Source organism: Polistes fuscatus, unplaced genomic scaffold (assembly GCF_010416935.1).
Source record: "Polistes fuscatus isolate 324 unplaced genomic scaffold, CU_Pfus_HIC Scaffold2, whole genome shotgun sequence".
NCBI classification, from domain to species: Eukaryota; Metazoa; Arthropoda; class Insecta; order Hymenoptera; family Vespidae; genus Polistes; species Polistes fuscatus.
In genome coordinates, this window is record NW_025113096.1 from 1,372,471 (window position 1) to 1,388,076 (window position 15,606).

Sequence of the window (15,606 nt, forward strand, 5' to 3'; positions counted from 1 at the left end):
TAAAATTATTTTAAAATATAAAACAAAAGAAAACATTCTATTCTAATTAATTCTATACGTATATATGTAAATATATATATATATATATATATATATATTATATTATTATACTTAACATTAGGCACATTAATACTTATTTTAATCAATGGTCTTTCTCCGTCTCTCTCCGTTTACGTTAATTTGAAGGATTGGATAAGTTAACGTTACGTCGTTTCTTCCTCCATTTTTGAAAATCCACAAAGAAAAATTGCAATGTCCATGGGAAAATGCACGCGGTATGAATTCCTAATGTAATGTATTGAAATATTTCATTACTTTGAGTCCAATCCCTGATATTTCCTAGAATATTTATATTCAAATATATAATTGTTATAGATATATTTTATCTGAATTATTTTGATTATAAAATATTTGATTTCAATCAAATACCGTACCAAGAATAGGTGATAACACCAACGAAGTGGCACCCATAATAAATCCAAAACATCCATAAGCAGACGCTAATTTGTCTATTTGAACATGTTCTATGATAACTAAAGATTGTGGTACTAACATCAAAGCACGTACCATACCGATTATTGCATTCATCACTAAAACAGCCATTATTGTATCCTCGAACATTACAAATCCTGTAAAAACAACAAACAAATCTTTTATAAACTCTGAATACATTTCTTCTTTATTTTTCGAAGAGAAAGAAAAAAATAAAGAAAAATTTTACCTGCTTTAGCGAACGACATCGCGATCATGGCAACGAAGAACAAGTATTTAGCTTGGACTTTGACGAAAAAGTTAAAAATAGCGAGTAATATTCTAGAAATCAATTCTGCTGTACCGCTAACTATGATAGCCAATGCTGATTCACTTCTGGTATATCCATCGTGAAACATCATTATTGGTAATAATGAAACAAAAGTAAAATCGCACGTAATGGCGATACTGCTACCGAAACTCAAATTCAAAAAATATAAATCTTTCATCATAGAAAGATCCATTATTTTGATAAATTTCTTCCAACAGGATCTAGTATATAAAATAATATTATATAAGAAGATTATAATATATATTATAACATTTGAATTAAACGAAAATAAAATGTGTACGAAGTTTACAAAACTTGTATCCAACTTACACGTATTTGTATTGATTAGTATTATCTATGGTATTGTCAACCAATATTTTAGAATTACTTTTGATATCTGCTAGTGCACCTATACCACTTGCCACATTCGCTGCACTCGATGAAGAAAATACGTGCAATCTTTCGGTCAAAACTTCACGAACTGACCACGACCATGATCTAACACGATATTCTTCGTTTTCAATATTATTAGAAATTTCCTCGGTTGGTTCAGTCTGAAATAAATTTAATCGTTCGATCATTCCATCTCAATCAACACGTTCCGAAGAAAAATTAAAAAAAAACAAGAAAAGCTTTGAAAGAATTGCATAACGAAGTAACTTTATAGGTTATGTTTTCTTTTAAACTACGTAAACTGGTCCATTGACCGGACGAATCTTGGTGATGGTCATCGATGTTCAAACGTCGATTAGATTTTTTCACAGCCTTGCAAACTCTCTCCGCGGAAGTGATTTTTTTACCCTTGGTATGCCATTCAACCGGATGCAACATAAGTACAGCAGGAATGCAGTTCAAACTGATCGCACCTATTATAGCAGCGGTTCCTTCGAAGAATAAAACAAACATTTTACAATTGTTGACAATAAAACGATGAATAAAAATGAAATCGATTTTTTTATTTAGAAATTCCAGTCAAATTTAAAACTTTTTTTTTAAATCAATAATTTATTTATATATATATATTGTATTATTGCTTCATTGTGTTTTATCGATAATTTTCATATTACTTTTCACTTTTTTTTCTTTTATAAAATATAATTTAACGTAATTATACGTCTTTGGCTTGTTTATATAAGGTAACCCTTTATTTTTTTTGTTGTCATTATAAATATATGTACCTACCTACCTGTTTAATAAAAAAAACATCAACGAATATATAATATATATGTTATATATATGTATAATAGTGTACTTTCTTTATACGCGTAATTGGATTAAATAAATTACCTCGAAAGCCGTACAGTGGCATCATTTTGTCGATAAAATAGGGATAACCGATGGCACCCATACCGATGATCACTTGGGCCAGGCTCATTATCTGAGACATCAAATTATTTTCGATTGAATTTTTTTGCTTTACGATTCGCGTTCTCTCGATATTTCTCTCTCTCAAAACAAAATGGATATAATGAAAGTATATATGTAAGTATATATATATATATTTATCGTTACGATTGGAATTTCGAATGTCTCGTTTTCACTTACTCGAGCACGTTTTTTCACGAAGTAAGAATTGAAATTCGTGTTACTTAGCGTAAGAAGAAGTCCTACTCCGATTCCTTGTATAAAAAATAAAATCATCATGTGCCAAATACTTATGGCCAAAGCTAATAAAATGTTTGAGGCAGAAAACAATACCGCTCCCATTACTGCAACTGGTCTCATCGTATATTTCTGCATCCAATAATTAGCTAATGGGCCTAAAAAATAATATAAATCCAAATTTACAAAAATATACACACGTATAAGTTCGAATAAATGTCATTAATTTGTCATTTTTTTTTTACAAAGATACGACGTACGAATATAAAATTGTTTAAGTAACTTTGTTTTTAATGTTTTCTCGCAAAAAAAAAAGATACAAATTAAATTTATTAATAAACGTTATCAACGAAATCGGAAAAATGTATGTTAAATTATTCTACAATTCTACCGCCCGTTATGGTTCATCATCTTTCCTTATCGTCACTGTGTTTTCCCCTTTTACCACGGTCTACATTTTAATCCTCGTGCAAATTGACGACGTACGCATATATAAATGGCATTTTCGATTATCCGATATCATTTTATCTTTTCAATTTGTTTCATTCTTACTCGTTACTCTAGAAATAATTTACATTCTCATAGAGTTTCTCGAGTATCGCGTGTTTGCTATTACAATATGACAAAAAAAAAAAGAAAAAAAAAAGAAAAAAAAATAACAAAAAATACTTCGTCAACTTATCTTAAGCTATCATAAAAACTTAAATCTTTCTGCATAAAACTTTTTTTTTTTTAATATCCTATCTGTATTTGAGACAACACGAGGAGACGTCGACGAAATCGATTATGATCTTTCTGACGATGACAATTTTTTAATGAATATGTAGAACAAGGATCAAGTGTACTACAGTGTACACAAAACTAGTGTAAGATATATATACTTATTAAGAAGTAGAATCTTGCATATATATAAATACATCTAACGAAACGTTACAATAGTATTCTGTTTGTATGCAAATATACTTCGTATCTCAACCTCTCCCACTAGCTATTTCTAATCTTGGCGCCTAATGAAAATCATTATGCAATTATACTTACAATAAGAATCCCATATATACGTACGTACAAAACGTTTTAAATTTATAAAACGTTGTTGTTTCGTTTTTCTCAATATTTTCTTCGTTAATTATTATATGCAATTTAAAAAAATAATTTATTAATTCAAATTGAGTTTAATTGATTTCTCTTTGAAATATCGAAATGCTCATACTGTTCGATAATATTCGAACGTATCTCTTTTTTACGTAATTACAATTAATTTTTCGTGCAGTAATACTCGTATCAGTAGAGGAAATACAATGCAATTATGTGTCAGATATTAAACTTACTAGAGATTGAAAAAGTAATACTGAAAAGTGCACCAAAAAGTGTCAATAAAAGTCCAGTTTGACCGGTAGGCTCGAGAAAATCACCAAAAATTAATCCAATCGATGGGGCCGGTCCGATAACCGTAATCTATAAAAATAATTCATATTATTTGTTAAATATAAATATTGCTCTCGATTAAAAAGTATCTCGAATCTGATTTTGAGAAAATTCAATTAATTTCGAATAATATTTATAATAAAGTTTGAAAATAATTATACGTAATGACGAAATAAAAATCAATTTGGCTTGTATTACATACATTTCAATTTATATAAAATAAATAATTGTTTTATATATATTAATCAATTAAAATAAAAATTAATATGTTACGTAATTGTTCTAAAAAAATTGTTGTCATAAAAATCTGAGATACCTCGATGTTATTTCGTTTAATAATAAATAACATTACAAAATTCAATTAAAATTGTTCTCGAATTAATTTAAAATCTTAATACACATACAAGAATGATGATCATCGCCAAAGTCACGATCCACCCCCAACCACCTTCCGGTGCCTGATATTCCATTTGAATATCTTCATCCAATTTATTAATAATTTCATCTTTATTTATTAATTCTTTTTGTTCGGTCATTTCAACATTACTAACAGCCTTTTCCATTTCTCTTAATATATTTTTTATCCTTCTTTTTCTTTGTTATTATAATTTTCTCCTCTTATTAATTACGAATTATATTTAGACGAAAATTCGACAACCTTATCTCCAATTGTGTTTCTTGACTGATGAATTGGAGATGAATTAAAGGTTTATAAGATTTAAAACTATTATCTATAATAACATTTCGTTTCAACGATTCAACAATTATTCGTATTTTCTTTTTCTTTTTTTTTTTTTTTTCTATCACACACTTTTTATTTCTCTCTTTTTCTCTTTTCCTTTTTAATTAACACTCATATTTAAAATAAGTATAGTCGATTCGCAAGAACAGTTTCGCGTCAGTGAGAACGACAGATTTCGACTGAAAGAGACAAGTAGCAAATGATTTTTAAAATTCTGTTATCTGTGTACTCGACGTCAACGCATTAAATACCCATCATTATTATGAAATATTGCTTATGATCATCTAGTCTTATGAGAATAAATGAAGAGAGACGAAAATACTTTTAAACGCTAAGTTTTTAACCGACTTCTGCCGAATAAATTGTCTATCTCGTTCTTTTTCTTTTTTTTTTTTTTAAAATATAAAAAATATATATACATGCAATATAAAGATACGATTTAAATACCGAGATAACTCATACTTCGCACGTTAAACAATCATTGGATAAGAAGATAATTATATTTGTATAAATAATTAAAAATATTACACAATTTAATTAAAGCTAACGCGTAATACGGTAAACAAAATTCGTTTTAAGACACTTTTAAATAACAATTTCGTTATATTGTCTGATTTAAAGATTAAATACTATTGACAGTACGATTACTTGTATCCGAAATATGTTAATTGTTATTGAAATTCGAATGTTTTCATTGTATTAAGATAACAATTTACTTTACGTAATTCGTTAGTTAGTGTTATTGTTGTTTTGAATAATGATTTGCCTATGTATAATATTATAATTTGAATTAGATTTCTAAATACTCTTCGTTATGTAAATATAAATAATATATACGTATATTAATATATTATAAATATTAGAAATATATGTTAGACGAATTGAAATGTAAAATAAAACATATTAATAAATATGGATTAATTTAATTTTTAAGATATTCAACATAGAATATTAAATCTCATATAATTTTAATCTTTACTTTCTTAAACATTGTTTAAATAAATATTAAATAATTAAATGAAAGATAATTTAATATGAAAAATATGTAAAAGTCATCACAGATTGCTTACTACGAATGTTGCCCCTTACGAATGTTTATATTTTCGTACAATACTTCCACGTTAACGATACGTAGTGGTTGCATACTCTTAGGGGCAATCTAACAAGAAATAAGCAAAAATTGACAAAACATCGATTTTTCTTTAAATCAGAAAAATATCCTCTGCGCAAACAGTAAGACCCAATACTCAACCTTTTTTGAGAAAACGAAGGGGCTAAATATTTAAATGCATCGAAATTAACTGGACGATGTTAAAAAATCATCACGATGTCAATAAAAAATAGGTAAAGTGTCGGATAAAAATAAAATAAAATATAACCATAATAATAAATAAATAAACCATCTATCCAGAGACAAAAGAATCCTGCGGTTAACTCATATTCTCTTAGAAATTATTGATTCTGCTAATCCACAATACATTTCCGCCATTAGAATCCGATGCTACGAAATAATATTATATTCCCTATTATACTGTGTAATATCATTAATAATGATAACTAGCATCATTATTGCAAATGAAAAAGAAAAATAATGAACAAGGAAAGAACGTTAATCAAATATTTTCAATAACGTTATATAATATTCGTTATTATTCAGTAGTGTAAGGATAAAACTGAAGAAATTATTTAAAAAAAAAACTACATATATATATCGAGACAAAGATTTTATCGATAAAATGATAATACGTAATACAAATAAATATACATCTGTATATACACACTTGTACACGTATAAAGATATATTACAAATACATACGTAAACGTAGAAAACACAGAGATAAAAAAAAGAAAAGGGAAAATAAAAGAAAGGAACGACAGGAATTATTTAGATTTGTATGTTAATAAATTCAAGAGAATTCGTAAACCGTAACGAATTATTCGACTTATGTATTATACATATCTCTCTATTTGACTTGTACGATACATATGTACCACATACAAGTTCCTGGCGTAACATCTTAATACTCTTCTCCGACTAAAGATATAATTGTGTATACGAGTATATTTTATTCCTTACGGATCTTATACCGCAACCTCATAAAACCGCCTTTCCCTTGTTAGTGCTGGTAGGTGTAGCAAACGAGTTTTTCGGTCGCATTTATCGAATTATTTTATTCGACTTGCCTCCCCACCCAACCCCCACCCCCCGCCCTTCCACCATTCAAAAGTCTTTACTTGTGCCTCTCTATAGATACGAGAATAAATTTCACCTTCCGATGTAATATTTTACTTGCGTCAAATAAAATAATACGATGATGATAATAATAATAATAATAATAATATATTAAAAAAGTGAAACAAAAAAGGTACGAATGAATGAAGAAGCGACTGTAAAATAACAAAGAAAAAAGAAACAAGAAAATTTACACTACTAACAAAATTACTGATACATTTATACCAAACTCGTTAATTATATTTAAACATTTTGCAATAATAAATATAATAGAAGTATTAAAAATGTATACATTTTTATATGTAATTACATTCGTACGTATCGAATAGAATTAATATTAATTAAATCGTTTTATTGTTTCAACCATGCCAAATCGTTTAATCTTATTCGGTGGATAAACTTATGCACGGATATAATATTGTTAATTTATTCGCGTGAATAGAAAATTTATAAATTAATTATATGTTATTATTAATTATATAATTTAATTTATAAATTAATTTATTAATTAAAAGATAATCGTGTAAAACGAATATAAATGTGTACAAAATAAGTGAGTACAAAATTAGAGGAAAAATAATGTACAAAAGTGAGGAGGTAGTAGGTGATTAACAACTCGTGCTGATTCGTTGATCACGTATATTCTTTTTTTTCTTCTTCTTCTTCCGTTCTGTTCATTATCGCTAGCCTTCTTCCTCTTTTAGCGGTGTTGTACGTAGTTTATAAAACGTGGCGACAAGAAGGTCATCTAGTAGTGGCTAGCAAGCATATTAGAAATAGTCGTAACTGACGGGTAAGTGTTATCAAGTTCTTCTAGTTAAACCGTGGAAGCAAGTGAAATCATTTAGTTCGCAGGATTACTCGTGATACTTATTGCAAAAAAAGAAATCAATCATAAACGTTAACGTGTTCTCTTTCTCTCTCTCTCTCTCTCTCACTCACACACATATTCTCGTGTACGATATTAAATATTTAATATAATGTCGAAACATTTGTCTTTCGAAAATAACGAGTGCATTGGTGTACGTATCGATGTATTATATCAAACACGATAAAATATTTTAATCATTGAATTGATACGAACTATAATAACAAGATATCAATCGTTTTGTGTCGATAACAGTGTGAATAAAAAAAGAAAAAAAAAACAATTATATATATTATAATTTATTGAGAATGAAAAGATATTTAATTTTGTATGAAAGTGTTATTTATTGCAATAATCTTAAATTTATCGATTAAAAAGATTGAAAAAACTTAGGGATTATCGCAATAGTTGGAGATAACTTTTTCTCGGTTGATTATCGATTTGGCAAATTACATTATTAATATTTGTTTTGATAATAAAACATTAACGGTTGAGACAATTTTCGTTACTCAACTTATCGTATCGAGTTAATGTTTTAACGAATTATCTTTTCCATTATGCGATATATGCTGCTGAATAGAGATAAAAAAAAACGATAAGTCGAATGAATCAGCGAGCGAAAGTGTGAACGAACAAATGGACGGATGATCGGTTGGATGAAAGAACGAACGAACGAACGAACGAACGAACGTTGTGATTTACGTCGATATTACATTTTAAAAAAAACATTTTAAGAAAAAAGAGAGAGAAATAAGTATCGATAAAAGAAGTGAGAAAAAATAGATTAGATATATCTATCAATCAGTGATCGTTGAATAAAGTGATAGTTATCATTAGTAATGACTGGTTTTCATTCGATCATGTGATCAAAAGCAGAAATCATCCCACCATATACCTAAGTTCTTCCTTCAATCGTAACACGTGCCCATTCAATTTCACATCAGTTCAAATCGTAGTCAAGAATCGAAGGTGCGCAATTAAGTGATCTCTTCTTCTCGTAATTTATAAAAATGAAGAACGGATCACGCGATGAAACGAAAAAGAAAGCGCCAGATGGTGGTTGGGGGTGGTTCGTTTGTTTAGGAAGCAGTTTAATCTCGGTAAGTTAACGCACATATTTTTTGTTTTATTTTAAAAACTTCATTTTTACTAACATCCCGTGAGATTAACTATTGTCCTGTCGTTAATAAATACGTTTAATTATATTCTATTTTTGTTTTATAGATAAATTTAATTCTTATCGTTACGTCATTCTAAATTGTCGCAAATAATTATAAAATAATATCTATTATATTTTTATACAATTTCAACCGTGAAGTTTCTGAAAGAGATTTAATTTATGTATTGCATAACTTCTACGAAAAGATAGAAATCTTCTATTTTTGTTAACATTTACATACATTTTAGTCGCTTCTTTATCTATCACTTTACATGCGAGAACCTACGTCATATCGTTGTTATTATATTATGTATTATACATTTTAGATATCGACGTCAATGTTTCGATAAAAATTATATCGATTTTTTTTTTCATACAAATTATATCTAAATACGAAGTTATCGTCAATTTTCATAATTTATTTTTTCGTAATACGAAACAATAATCATTTTAACGTGATACGAAGTCATTCGCAAAAAAAACGTACGATATACAATTTTCAACGTCATTCATAAAGTTAGTGTTAATTTAATTATATACGATTAGCTTTCGTTGAGGTCTCTGGATCCATCTTTTGGTCTTCTCTTCCAAGATCTTTTAGAGGAACTCAATATTAAATCTACTGGAACGTCAGTGATAATGAGCGTGCTTGACGCTATTGTTAATTTTTCAGGTAATCATCAATTGACTGTTTTTTTTTTACAATTTTCTTATAACAATCAATTCGTATCGATTATTTTGATATTTAAATTGAACTGATCAAATGAACTGATCTTCGATTTGATTATCGAAAAATCCTATAAAAAGTAAAACTGATCCTCGCAATCTTTTATTTGTTTACAGGTCTATTCGTTGGACCATTGTTGAAAAAATATTCTTACAGAAAAGTTGCATTTTTTGGTTCACTTTTAAGTTGCACCGGTCTAATGTTGACATCAAGAGCAAACAGCATGCCTTATTTGATCTGTACTTATAGCATTTTAGGAGGTGAATTATTATTTTATCGTTTAACATTTATATCAATTAACAATAACGATTGTTTATTATTAACTTTTCAATCGATATTAATAACGAATTTATTTTCGATTAACACGAGTATTTGTTAATCCATTAAAATAATGAAATCAAACCTGTTCGTTAGATTTGAAATTATTTCTATATTATCTACGATATATATGTAAAATAGTAATATTATTTATAATAACAATTTATCGGTTTACGTATAGGCTTTGGTACAGGAATCGCAATTGCATCCGCGTTCGTAGCCTTGAACACTTTCTTCGACAAGAAACGCGGACAAGCGGTTGGTTTCTCAATGGCTGGAACAACCTTGGCAATGATGTTGGTACCGCAGGTTCGTAAAATGATTCGTGTATAATAATTACTAATCCACATAAATGCGATATATAATTACACGACATGATCAATACATATAATCATTTGTAAGCATTGATTATTATTTCATTTCTAATATAAATAATTGTAGTATCAAATGAATCATACAAAAAAGAATTTTTTTTCTTCTCAATTTTTTTCCGAACCTAATCTAGGGTATAATAAGGTATATCATTTTATTTTATATATTTGTGTTCACAGCTCGTTCACGTATTATTAAAATCCTACGGATTTAGTGGAACTATGATGATTATAAGTGCTTGGGCACTTCATTCGGTAGTCGGTGCATGTCTTTTGAGATCTCTGGAAACTAAAAAAAAAGAAACTTTGATACCCAAAGTAACGTAAAAATAAGTTCATTATTCATTTATAAAAATCGTTTATAAAATTTGATTGAAAAATTAATACGAATTTTCTTGTCGATATAATTCGTAAAACGTGATTGGTAAATACGAACAACGAAGTTAATGGTTTATCAATTATCAATAAATTTCTTTAGAAAAGCACCGAACCTAAGGAGAAGGACGCCCTTTTGCAAAAAACTTCAACTTCTTTGCGCAAAGTAACGAACGGTACGAGTCACGACAACGGGGATGGTAGAAGAAGAAGCGAAACAAATATGGCCGATTCTAAGATCATCGAAATGGAGGATGACGATAATAAAAAAAAACCAACGACAACGTTCTTCGATAAAATAATGAAAACATTTGACTTGGATTTACTGAAAGACACCGTATATCTGAACGTAGTTGTTGGCACTAGCCTTTATTACGTGGCAGAATCAAATTTCAAGCTGATGACTCCATTTTTCCTCTCGAGCATCGGTTAGTATCGACTGGCGAGAAAATTCACGAGTACGTATCGTAGCAAGGAACTGTCAATGGTCCGTATCGATCTCGTAAGATTTACTTTTTCTTTTCTTTTCTTTTTATCTTGAATAAATCATATAATTGAAATCAACAAAAATCACAGATAAAAACGTACACACGTGCGCGAGCGTACAGAAAGAGAGAGTGAGAAATAGAAAGAGAGAGAGAGAGAGAGAGAGGGAGAATAAAATAAAATAAAATAAAAAAAAAACTAAAATTAAATTAAATTCATATTTAATTAAATTTCATATTTAAACGATATTTTTATTTTGTTTTTCTAACGACACTTGACCGCGAAGAAAAATCAAGACAAAAAATCAAATAATTAATCAAATAATTTATATATATATATGTATATAATATACGAAAAGGATCAAAATCGACCATCTAACCTCGCTACGGCACTACTTAGAATTTAGCTAGACTCCTCGAGATACTTGACGATCGATAGGAATGACCAAGGCGGAAGTCGCTTTTTGTTTATCCATCACTGCCTTTACGGACATCCTTGCCCGTTTGACGTTACCAACTATATTCGATAGACTAGGATTGAAGAAGAGATCGATATTTTGGATTTGTTCTATTATGGTTGGCTTTGGACGTTCCGGTAAGCTTTCCATATTTATTTTTTCTTTAATTAATAATTATCCGATAAGTAATAGTAACCAAATTATTAAATTATAGAATAATTTTCTTTAATTATTTATTATTTTATTAATCATTTCTTTAATTAATATTTTTATTTAATTAATATCCAAAGTAAATTTTATAAAAAAAAAAAGAAAGAACAAATTATGCAATTTATAACACAATAAACGCACGAATATATTGTGGTTCATCCTATAATACAAATTATGTTATACAATTATATACAAATTATATTATTATACAAATTATGTAATTTGTAACACAATAAACACACGAATATATTGGTTCATCCTATAATACAAATTATATTATTATATAAATTATGCAATTTATAAGATTTATATTATGCAATTATATATATAAATTATGCAATTTATATTATATAGTATAATATATATATATTTTTTTTTCAGTACTCGCCGAACGTACGAAAGGAACAACCGTAATCGTGATATTCGTAATAATAGGATTTTTGCGCGGAGCTACTTTGGTCAATTTGAATCTCAGTATCTCCGAGTGTTGTTCATTGAAAAAACTACCAAGTGCATTTGGAATATTTATGGTCTGTAAGGGTATCTTCGTTGTTGCTATGAGTCCACTCATCGGTAAGTTATTTTTAAAGATATTATTTTGAGAATCGATATATATATATTTTCAATTGATTTTATCATTTGTTATAAATTATTTCGAGGAAAATACTTTTACATTGATACAGGATTCATACGAGATTATACCCAGAGCTATAGAATATGCATTCACGTTATGACCAGTCTAATCATTCTGACTTTTATCTCGTGGACTATCGAATTTTCATATTTCGGCATACGTAAAAGGAAACCGGAGTTTATTGAAGAAACGCAAAAGAATACGATAGAATAACGGAGATGTTATTTAATTTAATAATTAATGACGAATTATTTTCTATTTCTTTTCTTTTTCTTTTCTTTTTTTTATACAATAATTCAAGTATTAAGTTTTAATTTGAGATATATAATATATTTTTAATTTATATACGCTATTAATTATTATAGTTTATTACGTTATCAATACGTTAGAAATATACAATTGAAACATATCACGGATTTGAATTATTTGATATCCTATATATTCCATTAACTAAAATCCTATCGTTATAATAATTAGATTTGTTTGATATTAATAACGGAAATATATGAATTGAAATTATTCATACTTCAGTAGATATCAGTACCAATGAGATTAGGCGTATGCAAATGAGAAATCAAGAATGGCGTTAGATTATCCGATTACTATTCCTCTCAATGTTATAATGATGCACAATTACGAATTCTAAGAAGAATTTAAACGTATTATGTCTTAACGCTAATTTAACATTACATCAGAGATCTATTATCGTCGTTACGATCTCTTCTTATTGTTGTTGAAAAAAATTCCTATAAAACAGTCACTCGATCTATTTATAATAACGATAATAACGAATACAAACATTTGCTACGATTTTAGTTTTCCAACATTCATTTTAACAAAATTAATGAAACGCAATAAATAAATAAAAAATTGTCTCTGTATAATAATATAATAAATAATATAATAAATAAATATAATAAATAATATATAATAAAAAATAATATATAATAAATAAATGAAAAATATTGTCTCTGTAATATAATAATTTTAATAATTATTATACTATACTTCGAGATATTATTTTAAATAAATTAAACTATCGAATGTTTCGTTAACACATTCGACATATTAAAAAAATAAATCTATTATATTTCTTATAAACGAATACTTTACAACGATTTATTTTTATCGTCTGTTACAACAGATGTTTCTGAGATGATGAAATGTAAATATTTACTAATCAAATATCATTCGTTCGTCAAAACGATTTGAAATGTTCGTTGAATATTTAAACAATCGATCGATCGATAAAGAAGAAATGTTTAAATCGGTTTGGTAATAAGACTGAAGGAGTCGTTTCGAGCATAAACCGGCTTGCACGTTCGTACTCACGTAGGTAGATACACATATATACATGTTTTATACGTGTAGTACGTATATATACACGTATAATATAAAACGAAGTATACGAATAAGAGAAATAAGCAGCACACTCTGGGATCTACTTTACGAAGCCGGTTTCAAACCTTCTTCTCGACGTTGTTGACTGACTCACCGAGAATCAGTCTAAGAAAGATCGCAGTTCGCGTTGAAACGTATATATATCGTATACAGTGATCATATGTTTATTTTATCCACGTGATTCTATATTACAAAAATTCGAAAAATAATTCTATCCACGATATTAGCAATTCCGATTAATCCAATCGGTCTTTCGATATTTCTTGTTTTTTTTTTTTAATTAATTAATCGTTTAACCACACAACATTAGTCTCAATCGAATTTTCCTACGAAACGTTTATATCCACTAATTATTATTATTTTTCTATGAGTTACTTAAATAATGCTAGAGTGAAAAAGCTGAATAAATACGAGGAAAGATATGTTAACTGCTTTACAAATAATCAAACGAAGATGAAGAAAAATGGATAAGAGTCCACTTATGTTATTTATAACAAGCAGAAGAGAATTCGCGTTGAAACGAATCGTTCTCATAAATATTCAATACTTTCGTTACGTTAACGTTGAAATATATATCGAAATAATGATTAATGATAATCTTAGATAATATGATAATTTCGAGTAGCAAGTAAACAGAAAATGAAAGCACTCGATCGATCGATTCGAAGGATTCGTTTTGTTAACAATAATAAATTAATTATTTCTGTATTGTAATGTAACGTGAATAAACAAAAAAAAATATGTTACGGGTAACGCGTTATCTCGTAAGTTTTTTCGATTAATTTAAATTATTAATTGAACATGTCAAACGTTAGGTGGATAAAAAGAAATTTGTCGAGGTTTAAGTTGACAATGAAACGGTAGGACTATTAACTGTCATTAACAAAAAAAAAAACTAGATCGAATAATATAGCATAAGTATACACGAATAGTAGTAGCAATTTAGCCGATTAAAGTATCCATTAAAGATGTGTGTGCTTCGTCTTATTTCTACTCGGGTTATCTAACGTTGAAGTGCTATCAACTGCTATGTAGTAATATCAACACTTTGCCATTTGAGTATTATGCTATAATTGTACCCTTTTTTTCTTCTATTTCTTAATCGTAATAAACAAAAGTATATGTTATTTTTATTGCATATGAAAGATTATCAAAAATGTTACTTTTATATCATAGTATTATTTGAACATATATCTAAAACAATAAAATAATATTATTTATCCGATAAGTAATAGTAAACAAAAGTATTTATTTTTCTTTCGTTAAATCTAAAAACATCTAATTCGCAATGACCTATCATCCACGGTACAACTAAATACCAGAGATCAATTAAACTTTTCTGTATTAATTTTATGACAAAGTATCCTTCCAAAATTTGCCCTTATATTTATTTCTATTGGAAATTATTCTAATTTTAATCTTATGTTAGATAAAACTTTTTATCTAAAATACGTATTATAATTTGGACATTTAAAAATAGGTAAGAGTGTGTAGAGTGGTATTTTTTGAAAACTAAAAAATAGATTTATCATTTCTTATTTTTCTTTCTTTCTTTCTTTCTTTGTGTTTCGCTATTTCTTTCTCTTTAATTTTGTCTATCTCTCTTATTCTATCTTTCAAACATCCTATCAGCAGAGAGAGAGTCATCGTTTATCTTATCGTTCGTTCCATCCCGAATTATATACTACTACTAAACAATTTTCTACAGTCTCCAGACTACTCGAAGACACGAGCCTTCAAAGAGAAACGATAGGAAACGAATTTTTTTCTTCTTTCCATTGAATACAATTTCAAAG

The 15,606-nt window shown here is 27.9% G+C and overlaps 2 protein-coding genes across 4 annotated transcripts; one reads left to right on the forward strand and one right to left on the reverse strand.

Moving 5' to 3' along the window:
* Positions 1–175: 175 nt before the first annotated feature.
* On the reverse strand, positions 176–4,392 carry LOC122517100 (monocarboxylate transporter 9-like). The gene is made up of 9 exons (XM_043635470.1): positions 4,234–4,392; positions 3,733–3,859; positions 2,348–2,562; positions 2,090–2,180; positions 1,463–1,686; positions 1,133–1,356; positions 722–1,023; positions 435–629; positions 176–339 (listed from the first exon to the last, which is right to left on the reverse strand). Exons 1-9 carry the CDS (start codon positions 4,390–4,392, stop codon positions 176–178), a joined length of 1,701 nt encoding a protein of 566 aa, XP_043491405.1.
* A 3,135-nt stretch (positions 4,393–7,527) lies between these two features.
* LOC122516434 (monocarboxylate transporter 1) lies at positions 7,528–15,592 on the forward strand. Of its 3 annotated transcripts, XM_043634228.1 has the most exons (10): positions 7,528–7,597; positions 8,617–8,772; positions 9,378–9,504; positions 9,675–9,818; positions 10,058–10,185; positions 10,428–10,565; positions 10,726–11,050; positions 11,547–11,702; positions 12,157–12,348; positions 12,459–12,818. In XM_043634228.1, the coding sequence occupies exons 2-10, from the start codon at positions 8,683–8,685 to the stop codon at positions 12,620–12,622; spliced, it is 1,464 nt and encodes a 487-aa protein (XP_043490163.1). In that variant the 5' UTR covers positions 7,528–7,597; positions 8,617–8,682; the 3' UTR covers positions 12,623–12,818. The 3 variants fall into 3 exon arrangements, with proteins under 3 accessions (XP_043490163.1, XP_043490164.1, XP_043490162.1); XM_043634229.1 differs by lacking the exons at positions 7,528–7,597; positions 12,459–12,818 and adding an exon at positions 15,519–15,592 and having other exon boundaries at positions 8,386–8,772; XM_043634227.1 differs by lacking the exon at positions 7,528–7,597 and having other exon boundaries at positions 8,386–8,772.
* The last annotated feature ends 14 nt before the right edge of the window (positions 15,593–15,606 follow it).